Raw genomic sequence first — 17,886 nt, 5'->3', positions numbered from 1 at the left:
ACAAAAATACCAATTTAAATATTTTTTTTATATAAGTAATGGCAGAGTAGTATTATATTGGAAAAATTAGCATAAAACAAGTGCTGGTTGGTATGAACAACCCAAGTACAATCAATGCAGATTACTAATAAATTCTATCATGACCTCTATGTCATTAACGTTGATTCTAGCATGTTACACCAACAAAGGAGCAAATAGAGATACTTCCGCTTATGGCTAACCATATATTCCTCTTTGTCTTAAAAAATTGTCCGGTTTTTTCCTCCATATCATGACCCGCCAAATTGTTATCACTATAGTGGATCAAAGTGGTACTTCTCTATGTTGATCAGCCCTAATTCGTGCCTCTCTTGAAGAAGGGCAACATATTCTCTGGGAAGCACCATTTCATGCCCAGTAAGTTGAAGATAAAAACCTACAACTGCCTAGAAACCTTGCAACGAATAAAAACACGATTGTTGTCTTCCGAGTGATTACGGCAAAGAGGGCATATGTGACTTAATTGTAAATCCCTTCTCTGAATATTTCTTTGCGTAAGGCAAGCCTCTCTAGAAGCTAACCGAAGAAAATACTTTACCTTGTACGGAGCTTTGCAATAAAGATTTAGTAAGGATCTAGAAGGCATTGACGAAGCTATACAACTGTTAAAAAAAGAATAAAATAATTAAAATATATACCTTCGCCCAAGGAATTAAAGAAGATGAATTCCCGTTAAAACTTAGCGCCTCAAACGAATATGAGGGAGCAACATTAAGAAGACAAAGCAATAAAAAAATACTTAGACGTATATCTAGGTATTTAAATAATTATAACAAAACTATAAAGTTAATAGAAGGAAATTATTACTATATTAAAAATATGAAACAAAAATTAGATAATATGACTGTCATATATCTTATTATCTATATTATGTCATTATCATTCTTTGAAAACTGAAGAGAATTATGTTGTTATAGCTAAACGTGGATCATAGTTATATTTTGTTATACACCCCTTCCTGGAGTACATTATCTATTTGGTGTTGATACATTACTGATTAATATCAACCATATAAAAAAGGAAAAAAATTAAGCATGCATTCTCATTTATAAAAATACAATCAAGCAACTCTTCGCTATTTCCAACATATCACATTTAAATGTAGTTTTTTTTACAAAAAGTCAATATTTTTTTTATTGAGTACTTTCTTAAGCCTATAATAAACTAACATTTCATAGAATTAGAGAGAAATTCTGAATAAGATATTATATTAAATTATTTACTTGTGGACTGTGGAGCCAAAAGTTCTGTAGTAGTTTTTGAATGTAAATTTGCCACTTTGTTGTCTTTGGTACAATTAACTATCGGATGATATGCTTGGAAAAACTAAATGATTCTTGCGCGCTCCTCTATGAGAGGAAAATCCATGAAAAGTAGAAGCTATTGTTAAAGGAATATAAATAATTTGAATGGACAATTTACTGTCAATGTCCAAGTTTTATGCAATAATAATTCTGGAATTGGATTGACTTTATCTGAATGTTCTTATAGGATTGTTGATAAATATTTGTTGAAATTTCGAAGACAAATTGACCCATCCTTTCCTTTTTAATAATTTTGCCTTTATTTTCAAGATATCTTGGCTTGAAATTAATCTTATAAAGCCTAATACCACGCTCCTAAAAGCTCTATGATGTCGATGTTTTGCAGTAATACTTCTACGTTCAACTTTTCTGATTGCCTTCATATTCCCTATGAATAAAATTCCTGATCGGTGAATTATGACTGAAATTATTTTTTGGCTTTGTAGAATTGCTGACATTTTTCCTACGTTCAGTACAATTAACATACTTGCAGAAGAAGTTCAGCGCTGTAAAGGTAACCACCTATCTTATTTTCGTATATTTGTGCACGTTGGGTCATATTAATGCGTTCACTGTTGCTCATTTCCGCTGTACTGTCAATGGTTGCTGATGTCCACTATTTTTTTCTGTACAATTAATTTGTTTATTCCTTGTTTGTAAATTGATTTATGTGCGTAATAAAAACTTTGGCTTGAGATATTCGGTCTTTAGTTTTTGATGTCGTATCACGGTGTCCACTTTCTGTTATTTCACTTCGGGTCATGTTTTAGTTAAATTTATTCCGCTTAGTTAGCGAAGCTATACGTTTGGAAAAGTTCCTTTGCGTGGATGTTACACTACGAAGAAATTTTTTTTACAAATAATTATAAATGTTCCCCCTATAGGTACAAAAAGTTGATGTCCAGAGGTATTTCACTTGACTCCAATGTTACTTGTGTGAAAATTAATAGCCAAAACGTACTTCTTTTTCGAAAACATACCATGACATTATGAATCTCTTCCCATATTGTCTTCCTTGGGGTAACTGTATCTGTTCAAAGATAGCCTCAATTTTGTCACTTCGTGCCCTGTGATATGCATCTCAATGATAAAAATTAATACAATTCTAAAAGGCTATGACAATTTGCGCAGTATCATTTAAGAGTAGATACTACAATTCTAATGGATCATACAAAAAAAAACAAGCGACCTCTATTGGAAATGGATAGGAATGTCAACAGGCGCGAAAAATACAAAGCGATGTCCGTAGAGAAAAAGCAGAAGTTGCTACTACAACGTCGACTTAAATACCAAGAGTCAAAGACATGTGCACCTGCTGAGAATATAACTGTGGATTGCCTGACTGGAATAATGGATCCACCTGAATGCTCTACTAACACTTCTTACATTCTGCATCCAAATTAGAAGATACAGTTCTCCCATCGCTTTCACCTTATCTCACAAAGTTATCTCGCACTTTAAATAGTCAACTTCCTCTACACTTTCTCTTCAATGTAGCTTTTACTACGTCTAAGGATCATCCTCCGCCTTCTGCTTCGGGTAATGAAAGAGATGTAGTGCAGCCACTTTCTATCTATGAAAAAGGTGAGTATGCTGCCTTCAACGCTTACTTTTATACTACTTGTTATCATTTGGTTCCATCTAAGGACCACCTAACTTGGTCTTAGGTTCAACGTCAGTAGCACCCGGTGAGCTACATAACAAAGATTCCGAAATAGTTACACGTAGAGGTTCATTTGATTTTCTATCTGCTGAAACAATAAGTGTTTCCTTTCGTTCACATTAATTTTAACCGTCTATTTCCAACATATAGGTCGTGCACCAACTACAAAGTTTTCTCCAATTACCGGTCGGTTGCGTTCAAACTATGTTCCGCTGAAGAAAGTTCCAATCTGCAAATTTTGTGCAGCAAAGAGATTTGAATATGAACCGCTTGTATTTTGCTGTGGTAGTGGAACAATAAAGTTAACTTCTCATCAAATGCCTACCATGCTGCGAAATTTATTTCTTGAAAACAATGTGGAGTCTAAACACTTCCGAACATACATTAGAACGTATAATAACCTTTTTGCGTTCACCTCACTTGGTGTAAAGTATGACAAAGATTTAGCAAAGAGAAACTTTGGTATCAACACATTTAGAGTTCAAGGGAAGATGTACCACAGGATAAATAATTTGCACCCTACAAATGACAAACCAAGAAATATACAGTTATACTTTTATGATAATTGCAATGAGCTAGCACATAGGATGGCATGTTCCGACAGAATTCACGAATCAGTAGTGAAAGAATTGATGGATATATTATCAATAAACCCATATTCTGTGTTTTTATGATCTTTGGTACATGTATCGAACCTTCAAGATTTTCACATAGCCCTTAAATGCAACTTAAATTTGGACCAGAGAGTATACAATTTGCCGACTTCATCTGAAATTGCAGCAATATGGACCGAGGAAAATAATGGCGTTGCCTTGAATGCACCACATATTCAAATTTACCCTCACATTGATCGAACACAAATGGTGAATTACTATTATGGCTGTTATGATGCATTGCAATATCCGCTATTATTTCCGCTAGGGCAAAGTGGCTGGCATTGTGGTATTAAGAAGCACCCAGCAAATTGTCCTATGTACTTAAGAACTGTGCATCACGAAGAGGTACCAGGTATAAGAAATGTTACATCACTTGACGGATATCTTGAAATGGAAGATGAAATTCTTAAAAAAGGGACAGCGACGAAAAGATACTATTTCTGTTCGTGAGTATTATTGTTACAAATTACAAATGAGAAATGATGATGAAGATGAAATATTACATACTGGAAGAATATTTCAGCAGTATTCAGTTGATGAATATATTAAACTCGAAACACAAAGGTTGGATTTTGCAGCGTTCAATCAAGATTTATTTAGGATGGCTATGCTAGAAGGATTTCTTGACATCTTGTGATTGGGTGAACACGATGCTTCTAATATCGGGAAACAAAATTTCCTTCCAAGCTCTTTTATTGGAGGGCCTCGGGATATGCGACAACGGTATATGGATGTTATCGTGCTCGTACAATATTTTCGGTAAACCTGATTTATTTATAACCATGACATGTAATCCCTCTTGGACAGAGATAAAGGAACATTTAATTCCAATTGATGAGTCGCATAATAGGCCTGATTTGATCAGCTGAGTATTTAGAGCAAAAATAGAAGAATTCAAAAAGGATATACTAAAGCGAAATATCTTTGGAAAGGTATCAGCTTTTATGTATATTGTAGAGTTCCAAAAGCGAGCTTTACCATACACTCATTTTCTTATAATATTAACTAATGAATACAAATTACTTACTCCAGAGGCTTACGATAATATTATTAGTGCTGAAATACCTGATGAGAATGCAGAACCAGATTTACATTCGCTTGTTCTTAAACACATGATGCATGGTCCATGCGGTAATCTAAACCCAACAAATTCTTGTATGAAGAAAAAAGGTTACTGTAAATTCAAGTATCCAAAAAGTTTTGTGGACCAGACATCAAAAGGAATAGAATCTTACCCAACTTATAGAAGATGCAATATAGGGTTGGTGGTAAAAATAAGAGAACAATACTTGGATAACTCATGGGTTGTTCCATATGATCCTTTTTTGCTAGGCAAATTTGACTGCCATCTAAATGTTGAAATATGCTCTGATATTAAAGTCGTTAAGTATTTTTATAAGTATATATGTAAAAGTCATGACAAGATTGCATTTTCGGTACATAATAATGACACAAACGCAGAAGTAGATAAAATAAAGGAATATCAGTATGCTAGATGGGTGTCGCCTCCTGAGGCTATGTGGCGCTTGTATGGTTTCTCGATTAGTGAAATGTTACCGACCGTATGCCTTCTTCAACTTCATCTTAAGGGACAACATTTTGTTTCATTCAGAAGCAGCGCAAATGTAGATACACTTGTAAATAATCCACTGATTAAGCAGACAATGTTAACACAATTTTTCGAAATGAATAGAACAAATGCTGAGGCTATGGAGCTCAATCTATTATACCGGAAATTCCCTGAACATTTTGTTTGTCTTAAACAGAGAAGATGTGGACACCTCGGAAACAACGACATGTTATTGGTAGTGTTGTAACATGTCATCCAACGGAAGGTGAGCGATATTATCTTAGAATTCTATTAATGAATGTTAGAGGACCAAAATCATATAAGAATTTACTAACTGTTAATGGAGAACGTTGCAGCACCTTTAGAGAATCAGTGGAAAAACGACGATTGCTACAAAGTGACAGTAGTTTGCTTGAATGCATGTCAGAAGCAGCAAGTTACCAGATGTCATACAGTTTGAGACGTTTATTTGCTATATTACTGATTTACTGTAATCCTACGAATCCAAGACAACTCTGGGAAGAATTTGAAGAGCATATGTCCGAGGATTATATGTTGGTATCCAATATTAACAAAAAAAATATTCGATACCAAGTTTTGAACCATATTAAACGACATATTACACTCTATGGGTGGTGACATAAATGAATACCAACTCATTCCTGAAACAATAAGGCCTTCAGTAGCGGAAAAAGAGGCAAAGGAGGTACACTTTGAAAGGACCATCACGATTACTAATGAGGATATAATATTACACAAAAGGTTGAATAAATATCAACTTAAACCATATAATATAATTACAAAGAGAGTTTTTTCAAACAAAGCTGGGACATTCTTCATTGACGGACCTGGAGGAACAGGGAAAATCTTTTTATATCATGCATTGTTGGCAACTGTACGATCTAAAGGGTATATAGCATTGGCAACTACCACTTCTGGTGTAGCTGCATCTATACTCCCTGGTGGACGAACTGCACATTCACATTTTAAAATACCAATAAATACTGACGACAATGTGAGCTACAACATCAGCAAACAAAGCTCACTTGCCTATTTGATTCAGGATGCAAAATTAATTATATGGGATGAAGTATCTATGGCGAAAAAAAGAATGATTGAACTGCTTGATTTACTTTTGAAGGACTTAATGGATTCAACGATACTATTTGGTGGAAAAGTTGTAGTTCTTGGAGGTGACTTCATGCAGACATTGTCGGTAGTTCGGAACGGAAAAAAGGATGATTTCATTAATGAAAGTTTACTAGATTCTCATATTTGGGAAGAACTTGAATGGGTGCAGCTATTCGAAAATATGAGAGCGATAGATGATCCTTCATTCTGTAATTATTTGTTGCGAATAGGAAATGAAGAAGAAAAAGTAAACTCAGCAAATAAGATTGAAATTCCAACTTCTTTGATCATTCCTTATACAACCGAACAGGAATCTTTGGATAAATTATTAGCGATAACTTATCCAGACGTGCATATATTTTTTTCCTCCTCATGCTACACAAGTTCCCGCGTTATTTAACAACTAAGAATGATTTCGTCGACGATATCAACGACATGCTTGTTGCTCGTTTCCCAGAAGAATCAAAAACTTTTATTGGTATTGATGAAACTACTGAACATCATGATCAATCACAATTTGAGGATCTATTGCACAGTTTAAATCCACCTGGTCTGCCTCCTTACAAACTGACATTGAAACAAAATTGTCCAATTATATTATTACGCAATTTAAATCCGTGTGATGGTTTATGCAATGGAACATGTTTGACTTGCTGTGATTTTAAATCCCATGTTATTAGCGCCAATATTTCAGTTGGTCACTTTAAGAATACACATGTGTTTATCTCCAGAATACCACTATTATCATCCCAAGATGAAAAATGCCTATTTCATTTAAAAGGACACAATTTCCTGTAAGACTTTGCTTTGCAATGACTATAAATAAAGCGCAAGGTCAGACATTAGATTTTGTTGGAGTTTATTTGCGAGAACCTGTGTTTTCACACGGTCAACTTTATGTGGCTTTGTCCAGAGCAAAGAGTTCGAACTGCGTGAAAGTGCTAATCTGACCGACTATACCAGGTAGCGCGGACGATCACTACACAGATAACATTATTTACAAAGAAATCATCCAAAAAGCTACTTTATAGGGATATTCCGCCAAGAACAAATAGTATCATAACTAAAAAAATGAAATAGCTGACGAAGGATACTTATGATGTGCGTTCGGTCGATAGCAATCAACTTGTATTCGCTCAAGCGTTGAAAACTACAGCTGATGCTATTTGCGCACATGACTGCTCCAACAAAGATGAATCAATAGGAGGCTGTAGCATTCGCTTAGATGATCGTAGAGAGGTATTTTTGCATGAAAATGTAGTACCAGAAAAAACAATTCGTTAGATTCTACAAAGTCATTAGATATGCAGGGGCAAGCTAATTAGCCATGACTGATTTTTTTAACTAATAATGCAGAGTTCGTGTGCTAATTTTCACTGCATATAATTTATTAAATGCAAAAATTTAATCCGTCTAATCAGGTCATCCATTTTATTATCTGTGTGTACCTGTTTTTTTATCTTTCGGTATATATTGATGATGTCTTTTTTCCCCCAAATGTAGAGCTACATAATACGTGGAGCACAGATTAACCATTGATAGGATTACTCCACAAACAAAAGCGTGGACATCAAAGGTACAACTCATTGAGAAACCGCGGCCAAGGCAAAGTAAAGATGGAAAGACGCGATTCCAGATTGCTGTTGTCCGAGATGAAAGAGTAATCTTCTAACTACCGTGTCACTTCTTATTCTACTGATTGAAATATAATTGCAATCGCCAGTATTCTTTAATTGAAAGAAAATAAACAGATCTATCTACTTAGGTAACCAAAAGTTTAATCATTTCTGTCACACTTGTTATGTGAGGAACTAAATATTTGAGGTGCTCTATGAAAGTAGATATTCCATATTTACCATTCATGTTTGTCTGATATTAGTTTTTTAGATAAAAATTGTGGTACCAAACTTTGGAATTTCTTCTTTGGATTACATATTTGTGCCTTTATAGTACTTTATTTGTCCAGAAGGATATATTTGCAGTACACTTTGCCGTCGTCGCATTTGAAATTTGCTTAAACTTCTTACATCTTTAGAAATTAAATGGCAAGAATTCAGAAGGCATGACCAATTTGATGGTAATTATTTCATTCATTAAATGTTCTTTCTCAAAGGCCACACTCTGATAAAACAGATGTCCATAAATTAGTCACAATGATAAGCTTGTCATTACGTACCTCTAATTATTTTTAGCTTCAAATTTATCTTCCGAGATATCATTATGAGATCTGTTACGTTATAAAAAGTAATATAAATCTTCATAAATTCTAGCAAGATGCTATTTGTGTCTTAGGAAGCCTTTTGAAAATCCAAATTATGCATTACAATAAACTCACGTTAAACTCAGATTACATATACTATTTCAAACAATAGTGTAAATGGAAGCATTCTTAATTGCCAGACATCTGATAGATCATGCATTTGTTGAACACGCACCCACTATGCTAATAATACCAGAAACAGCTCATTCAAGTACTTCAGCTCACAAATTACTTGCATAATACCAATTAAATATTAGGTTTCACACATACCTGGGCATAAACATAGGAATATGTTTCCTTTTAATTTAAAGTGCTCTCTTACGTGAAAGACTCTTCTCGATTGATTTTCATTCGTTAAGTTAGCACGTTAGACCTTTCCTTCAACTGTAGGAGTGTCATTTCATACTTATCCTTCCACGATTGATAGATTATTAAAACCATATTGTTTTCCTTGTGTTAACTGATCAGATATGCTTTTATTTAGTAAGCTGAAGGATTAAATGTAGACGTTTTCTCTAACGTAGTAAACTTAGACTTTCATAATTGACAGATTATTGAAATCATGGTATTGTCCTTGAAACGTTTTACGTAGTTGGCTAATAATAATACGAGTAACTAATATGTCAATGTCCTTTGGTAGTCATACATTGTATCCAAGTTATTATTCACCCTGCTAATTTGCAATCCTTTGAGGTTCATTTTATTTACTACCCTGTTGCAAACCTTTTGACTGCTACACTACGCATTTTCCATGTAATACCAATTCTCAGTTAACTAATGTATACATCATTTTAATTTTTCTGTTTACCAAGAGATTTTTTAACTTTTTACCCGCATGGAATACGAACCACACTTCGTAACATGTCTATTTGATGTCGTCCATGGGGAACTATTAACTTGCTTTCTCTACTATTACTACTGGACTATTAGTGAGACTAAGAACGGAATATCGTCAATCGCATTCAAAGTTGTTTCGAGCAGTAACAAGGTTTCACAAACAACTTTGGTTATGCTATTATTCTTCCATCGTTTTGTCCAAATTTTCATGTTCTCAAGAACCTGTACATTTAGTTATCCCTTACCCCCTATATTCCAACTTGAGATGGTGGCGTCATAAGAAAGGTAGCTAAAAGAGGTGGCAGCTTCAGCTCGGCCTCATAACAGAAGTAGCTAAAACTTTTTTAGAATTTCTGGGGTGGTCACAAAAAGTTTCCCGACTTAGTTTCTTCTCTCATTTAAACGTTTTAGACATATATAATTACTTTACATATTTTGTGATGCAATACAGTGGATTCTCTTTACTTTTGCTGCATGAGATCAACATCTGAGAATGGGGAGTTCAACTACACATTCTTTAGTTCAAAGAGAGATGCTGACTTATGTCAATGATATGAAACAATTTTAGTTACCATTTATGACTGACTAATATTCTTCCTCGCGCCCCTTTTTTTTCGTAGCGCTCTACAAATTCCAATTCCTGTATAGATTGGTTATCAATTGTATTTCATGAGTTTGAGGCTGCTCATACTGTACTTGTTTACTATTTTAATATTTCAGTATTTTGCATCTGTATGTCTCCATGTGTCTATATGGATACACTTCCGCAAGGGTAGTTGAGTAACTCATCATTCTATCAAATTACAGGAAGAGCAAGTAGTCGTTGTTCTGTACGAGGAAGACATAGAAAAGTATGCAGACAAGCTCACCCCGTTTTCCACTTACTTGATATTTACTGTAAAAGTGAGGGTTCCTTTACCCTACGGAGTACCTATCAACCGTTTTGAATGTGTTAAGACCCGAATTTTCCACCATCGGGTGTCGTGATGGTGCCTACTGTCGGAGCTAGGCAAGCCGAATGTTTAAGACACCTTTCCTGCTTTCTTTCAACTATATAATAAGCGAGACAAAATCTAAGCGGAAGACTTTAAATTTAAAGCAACTAAAAACCAAAAGTGCCGAAGTTTGAACCAAAATGCTACCCAGAGTTTGGTGTCACTAGCTCACGGACTACTACAGAATGCTACAAACAATGTCTGAAAGGTAAATACATCATATTTGTCTGATACAAGATAAACAAACGAAAAACATGGAAAGGGACTTCGGCCTGCAAATGCCAGCTAGGCTACCTCGAGAGTCCCTGGACTGAAGATAGCTCCCAAAAGTCCTACTGCTGCGGTCCAAAAGCTGCTCCATGATCTGTGCACAAAAATGCACAGAGTGCAGCATCAGCACCACCGACCCCATGTGCTGGTAAGTGTCTGGCCTAACCCCGATGAAGTAGTGACGAGGCTAGACAGGACCTACTACAATTAACATGTACATATATATATAACAAGTGCAAGAAAACAATAACAAGATAATACAAAGTAAAGCTGGGAGGGGACATGCTATCGGGGAGTAACATATAAAAATGAAATATCGGAAATAAATAGAAGAAACTCCGGTTTTCATAAGATATATGTATATTTATATATATAGTGGACGACGTGCCACACGATCCCATAATATCATATATAAGTGGACGGCATGCCACACGATCCTATAATATCATATATAAGTGGACGGCGCGCCACACGATCCCATAATATCATATATAAGTGGACGGCGTGCCACACGATCCCATAATATCATATATAAGTGGACGGCGTGCCACACGATCCCATAATATCATATATAAGTGGACGGCGTGCCACACGATCCCATAATATCATATATAAGTGGACAGCGTGCCACACGATCCCATAATATCATATATAAGTGGACGGCGTGCCACACGATCCCATAATATAGTATATAATATCTGACTTCGTATAGTAGACCCCTTCAGGGGAGGATAACAACTCAATACCTTTAACCCGACAAGGGTACAACTAACAACCCAAAATATCCCGACAAGGGAGAGTATATATCAGTCTACACATCCCGGCAAGGGAATACTCACAACATATTCTCTTTTTAAATCACTTCTTCCTCAATTAACACATTCATATTCGAGCTAACGCTCCAAAAGTACACCAATCACAATTCTACCTCAATCGTTCCCATTATATGAAACTCATCAAGTAAACAAGGGGATTGTGTCACATTATTCGAATTATAAGCAATTAAGACTCACGGTCATGCTAGACTCCGGTGCATAGATAACCGTCACCATACCTATACACCGTACTCCACATTAGCAAGTAGCAAATATCATCCTAATCCTATTCCTTCAAGCCAAAGTTAGAACAAACACTTACCTCGAATGCTCCAAACTCAACTCACGCTTCTAGTATAGCTTTACCTCTTGATTCCACCACCAATCCGCTCGAATCTAGTCATAAGTTACTCAATCACATTAATAATTACTAAATGGATCAATCCCAATGCATGAAAATAATTTTTACAAGGTTTTTCCCAAAAAGGTCAAAATATCCCCGGACCCACATGGTCAAAACTCGAGGTTCGGACCAAAACTCGGTTACCCATTCTCCCACGAATCCAAATATATGCTTTGTTTTGAAATCGGACCCCAAATTGAGGTCCAACTCCTCAATTAGTAGAAAACCTAGGTTCTACCCAAAACACTCAATTTCCCCCATGAAAATCTTTGTTTTGAAGTTGAAATCATGTTAAAAGATATTAAGAAGTGAAGAAAATGAGTTAGAAATCACTTACCAATAGTTTTGAAGAAGAAAAGTTGTTTGGAAAATCGCCTCTTAGGTTTTGGGTTTTTGAAAAGTGGAAAAATGACTGAAAATCCCGAATTTATACATTTTGCTGGGGGCTGGCGCGGACCGCACAGAAATGCACCGCGGCCGCGTGGCTGCCAGCGCGGACCGCGCGGAAATGTACCGCAGCCGCGCCGAGGGAGGGAAGAAGTGGGCTCTCTGAAACCCACCCAGCGCGGACCGCACTGATTTGGTGCGCGGCCGCGCTGGTCGACCTGAACTACCAACCCTCAGAACTCCACCACGCGGACCGCACAGAAAAGCACTGCGGCTGCGTGGCTGCCAGCGCGGACCGCGCGGAAATGACCGCGGCCGCGCTGGGCCTGCAACACCTGAACCTGCATTTTTAATTCTAAGACTCTCCCGGGCCCCACTCGAAACTCACCCGAGCCCTCGGGGCTCCAAACCAAACATGCACACCACCTTAAAATATCTTACGGACTTACTCGTGCGATCAAATCGCCAAGATAACATCATATACATAAGATCAAGCCTCAAAATACATGGTTTTCTTTCAACTTTCATAAAAACTCAAATTCCCCATTTTAAGTCTGAAACACGTCATATGACGTCCGTTTTTAGCCAAACTTTACAGATAGTGCTTAAAATATATTTAAGACTCGTACCGGGCATCGGAACCAAAATACGAGCCCGGTACCACAGTTTTCCGATAAATTTTCTTCTTCATTTTCCTTAAAAAATTTTAGAAAACAGTTTCACACAAAAATTCATTTCTCGGGCTTGGGACCTCGGAATTTAATTCCGGGCACACGCCCAAGTCCCATATTTTTCTACGGACCCTCCGGGATTGTCGAATCACAGGTCCGGGTCCGTTTACCCAAAATATTGACCGAAGTCAATATTATGCATATTAATATCAAAATTCATCAAATTTCTCGCAAAATTCGCATATTTCAACATAAAAGCTTTCCGGCTTCGCGACCGGACTACGCACGCAATATCGAGGCAACTAAAAGCGAGGTTTTCAAGGCCTCGGAAGCACGGAACAAGGAAGAATTTCGGTGATGACCCTTTGGGTCGTCACAGAATGGGTTATTGACAAATTCACTGCTGTCGAAGAGGTGAAAGATGATAACATAAAAGACCCACCGCTCCCACCGCCGACGAGGTTGAATACTGTACCCTTTGTATATTGCACGAGCAGCAGCGAAATACGGAATTTGGTAACCATTATTTAACGTGTAGTATACTCTAACAATTAAAATTTATTTGTATCCTTACATTCTGACACTGTGTACATTGGTCTAAATTATAAGTCATATGCGATGTTCACTAAACAGACATAGTTGCCGTTGTGGTAAATTGTGGCTCCATAAAGTATGCTGGCGCTAACAGTAACAAATGTCGTGAAGTCGTCGTAATGGATACCAAGTAAGTCTGTTGGTACTCTATTTACTTTATTGTTGTCGCAACTACTTGTAAAAAAAATTGGCTACAATGTCGTCTTATTCAGTTGATTACTTCGGTCAGATACCTTCAATTAAGAAGTTATAATGTCATGAGATTATAATCTCAGCCATATCCTCATCAGCGTCACCTTCTTCGACTAAAGCTGGTGTGAGCACCTAATTTTTGACAATATTTAATTTGTCACTTCTCTTATGTAAATATTTTAGGGGGTTTTAACCTACAATTTTTAGATTTGTTACACCTTTTATTATAAAGTAAAAATACAAAAATTTAAAAGGTGAATTATTATTATTAATAGTATTTTATTTTTTTGTTTTTAAAATTAAAAAAATCCAAAAAATATTAATTTTTTTTAATTTTCAGGAGAGATATAAACAATAAGAAAAAGGGAAGTATGAAATTAAAAATAAAAAAATAATAAAAGTAAAAGTAGGTAAAATTCTCTTTTAAAAAGTAAAATAAAGTGAAAAATTAAAAAATAAAAGTAAAGTTTTGTGCAAATTTTATAAAAATAAAAACTAAAAGAAAGTTGGAATTTAAAAATAAATATAAAGGTAGCTGAAAATTAAAAAAAATTAAAGTAAAAGAAAGTAGAATTTTTAAAAGAAAAGCAAAAGAAAGTGGATTATTTTTTTAAGAAAAACAAAATAAGTGGAATTCTCTTTTAAAAAGTAAAAAAAAAAGTGGGATTTTAAATAAGATAAAAGTAATTAAAGTTGGAATTTAAAAAATAAAAGTTAAGAAAGGTGGGATTTCTATTTATAAAAAAAAAGAAAAGCAAATTGTAAGTGGGATTTCTTTTAACTAAAAAATAATAAAATATTTTTTAAAAAAATCTGAAAATTTTTCAAAAATTTTGCTATAAATAGAAGAGAAAATTTGAGAAGAAAAGGGAAAAAGGAGAGAAAAGAGGGGAGGAAATTGAGAGAAAACAAATTTTCTTCTTCTATGCTAAAGAGAATTTCTACTAGTTTCATTCTTTCTTCCTATTTCTTTCAAAAAACAAAAATATAGTCATTCATTACTTTGTTTAAGAAAAAAAACAAATACCTCAAAACAGGAGCTAAATCACCAAAAATCAAATCCAAAAGCTTCAAACTCAATTTAAAAGATAGCCCAAAATACTAGCCCGAAGAAGTCGAAGTCGAGTTCGGTTCGAAAGGTTTCCGCTGGTTGCCTCTGATTGTGGTTCGTTTGCACATTAAATATGAAGGTTTTTTGCTCCATATGTATTGAATAAGATCTTCATCTATAAAAGGTTCATTCTTTTCTTAACCAATCTTTCCATTATTTTTCTTTCATCATATTTCCTTTTGATTTGTATATCATATTTTGGTTATCTAACAACTTGAAAGATATGAACAAAAAATAAAGGAAGAACGTCAAAAAATAGAATTCGTGAGAGACAGAATGAGTTTCTTCAATGAGATTGTAGTTCATAGGGAAAGATAGGAAGATATATTCAAATGAAGAGAGAACGATGTAATAGCTTGGATCCAAATTAAAGGACGTTAAGTCAATAGCAAATTTGATACCGACAGGGTGAATAGGTCCATAATAACTCAAATCATATATTTCTTCATTAATAATTCCATATTCATAAATCATGACCTTACAATAATCTCAAAGTAGTTTTAGGAAGAAACAATCCAATCTTGAACATCGTAGCTTGTTTTAGGCGCGATTAATAAATTATCATGGCTATGGGTACGGTTCCCGTGGCATAGGTGTGATATCTAATTCCCAAATTCGGGTGTGCATTTCATGTGACCCGATCATAACAACTTCGAATAATAATAAAATAAACATATCACGAATCGCGGGTGCATTTCATGTAGCGTGGTTCGCGGTGTGTTCCAAAATGGCAAGTGTACGACAATCGTAACTTGTTCAAAAAATAATTCCATAAATCCTAAAAGCAATTTAAAATAATTAAAAAGCGGTTATAAAGCTAAAAATAAACAATAGTCTTAAAACATGTATTAAAATCAGATAATAGGCCAATTATATTAGTTTAAGCGACCGTGCTAGAACCACGGAACCCGGGAATGCTCTCCCGGGTTAATAGAATTTCTGGTTCGCAGACTTCAAAAGGAAAGTCGATTTTCCTCTATTTGAAATTTTAAAATAAACCGGTGACTTGGGACACCAATTAAAATATTCCAAGTGACGACTCTGATTCAAATAAATAATCTCATTTCGAATAATGTCACTTAAATTGGAAAAACTCCCTTATATCACCTTCGGATATGTAAAAAGGAGGTGTGACAAGCGGGCAAGAAGAAATTTCTCCAGACTCATTTATTGCATCTTCAACTTGATCTATGACACTTGCCTGATCTATGACACTTGCCTTACCGTTTCATTCAACATATTTAATCTTTCTATGAATAGAACAAGGCATAAGATCTCCAAAAAGAAATTGTATAGGCTTTCAGTCATAATCCAGCTTTCTCTTCGTCCTGACATTTTGAGCTACGACATTTCAGCGATTACCATGGTTTAGTACAATTTTTTTTTTTTGTATATTGGCCTTGGTAAAATTCAATACTACTCACGAGAAAAGAAATGCAACGAAGCCTGAAATGTGTTTACCACTGTTTTTTTAATATGTACATTACTGCCCTTTTTTAATGTGTACATTGACTGTGATCATCTGACACATCTTAGTCAAGAAGACTTCATTAGTAAACGGGAGATCAATATTCGTCATCTTCTACTGCCCGCGTCAATTTTGTAGCTAAAACATGATTCATATATAATATGAGTTACTTTGAGTATTAAGCCAGCTTTGAGTAGATGGTGAGTGCATTAAACCCGATAGCTGGACATCATAACCACACAATTGGTTAAACAGTTTATACTACACTATGGAGAACACGGAAACCTTCGTTATTTTAGATAACCAACCCTGAACCTCCTTAAGATTCAGTAGATTTAAGACATCCCAAAATCCAAGAAATACAAGAGGAATAATAAGAAAGCACATAGGAAGTTTATAGAAAACAAATAAAGACAATAAGCCACTAATTACAAATGCATTTTTAACAAATAGACACACACTGAGACCCTTAAACAGAACAGATCTTGATGAATTTGATCAACTAGGAAATAAAGTGCTGATGATTTTTCAAAAGCCAATAACCTGATTTTCCAATGTGTCACATTGGCTGAAAGCATCCATCCAAATGCTCCCTTATTTACTCTTCTACATCAATTACAACTTTCTGTAGAAATATTTTTGGTTGACAAACTAACCTTAACAACGAATGATAAAGTGCAATATATTAACATATGAAAAACTATTTAGATAAGTTCTTAAGTTCCTACACAGACAGAAAAGTTCCCTTCTGAGTCCTTATACGCGGCAATCTATCAGGTAATTTATCTGTTCTATTTTTCGAACCCTAAAATGTATATTTTTACTATATATTCGCTGCGTAGACTTTAGAAAATACGGTGACAATTACATATTCCAGAAGTCATTAGTTCCAAACCGGAAAAAAATGTATAGGTCATGCTGCATTTGTATGCTTAAACACACAATATGCATCATTTAAATGACCTTTCTGTCAACCTTCACTCTCCTGCGCGAACATGTTACTTACTTATAGCATTGTTTGAATTTCAGTCTTACCAAATTGTCTCTGCTATTTTTATATTTACCTCTTCTTTATTACTCTTGCTGACATTGTTAGACTTATATTTTTTTTATTAGGTAGTGTCACTTATTGCCCATTCATTTTACTGCAGTATGAGGCCTACTATCCTTACGATGTGGGAAGACTTCGCCGACACTAATGGGAGCATCCTCGCTGCATAGGTTGCTGAATACCCAATAATTGTAGCAAAACGAATTACGTGAGCCAGCTATGGCGGTATGGAAAACATTACGTTTTTTTTGGATACTGTAAGGGGTCTGTTGTGAATTCTTTACTAACATAATATGTCATATAGGATTATCATTGTCGACAAGGTACAACTCGATTATACTGATAAATCCACCATATCCTCAAGTTGGAAGACTTCTGAACTGGTATGGAACAAATATTGACATAATTGAATTTTATATTTGGTTAATTAGTTCATGCAAACTAAACATGTGTGGGTTAAACTAGATGG

At 35.2% G+C, this 17,886-nt stretch overlaps 1 protein-coding gene across 1 annotated transcript; it reads left to right on the top strand.

The window, feature by feature from the left end:
• The first annotated feature begins 5,860 nt into the window (after window positions 1-5,860).
• On the top strand, window positions 5,861-6,763 carry LOC107792386 (uncharacterized). Its single transcript, XM_016614600.1, has one exon. The coding sequence runs from the start codon at window positions 5,861-5,863 to the stop codon at window positions 6,761-6,763; it is 903 nt and encodes a 300-aa protein (XP_016470086.1).
• The last annotated feature ends 11,123 nt before the right edge of the window (window positions 6,764-17,886 follow it).

This window comes from Nicotiana tabacum, chromosome 10, assembly GCF_000715075.1.
Source record: "Nicotiana tabacum cultivar K326 chromosome 10, ASM71507v2, whole genome shotgun sequence".
In the NCBI taxonomy this organism is placed as follows: domain Eukaryota; kingdom Viridiplantae; phylum Streptophyta; class Magnoliopsida; order Solanales; family Solanaceae; genus Nicotiana; species Nicotiana tabacum.
Note: the sequence above shows the minus strand (reverse complement) of the source record. Positions and strands in the feature narration are given on the sequence as shown.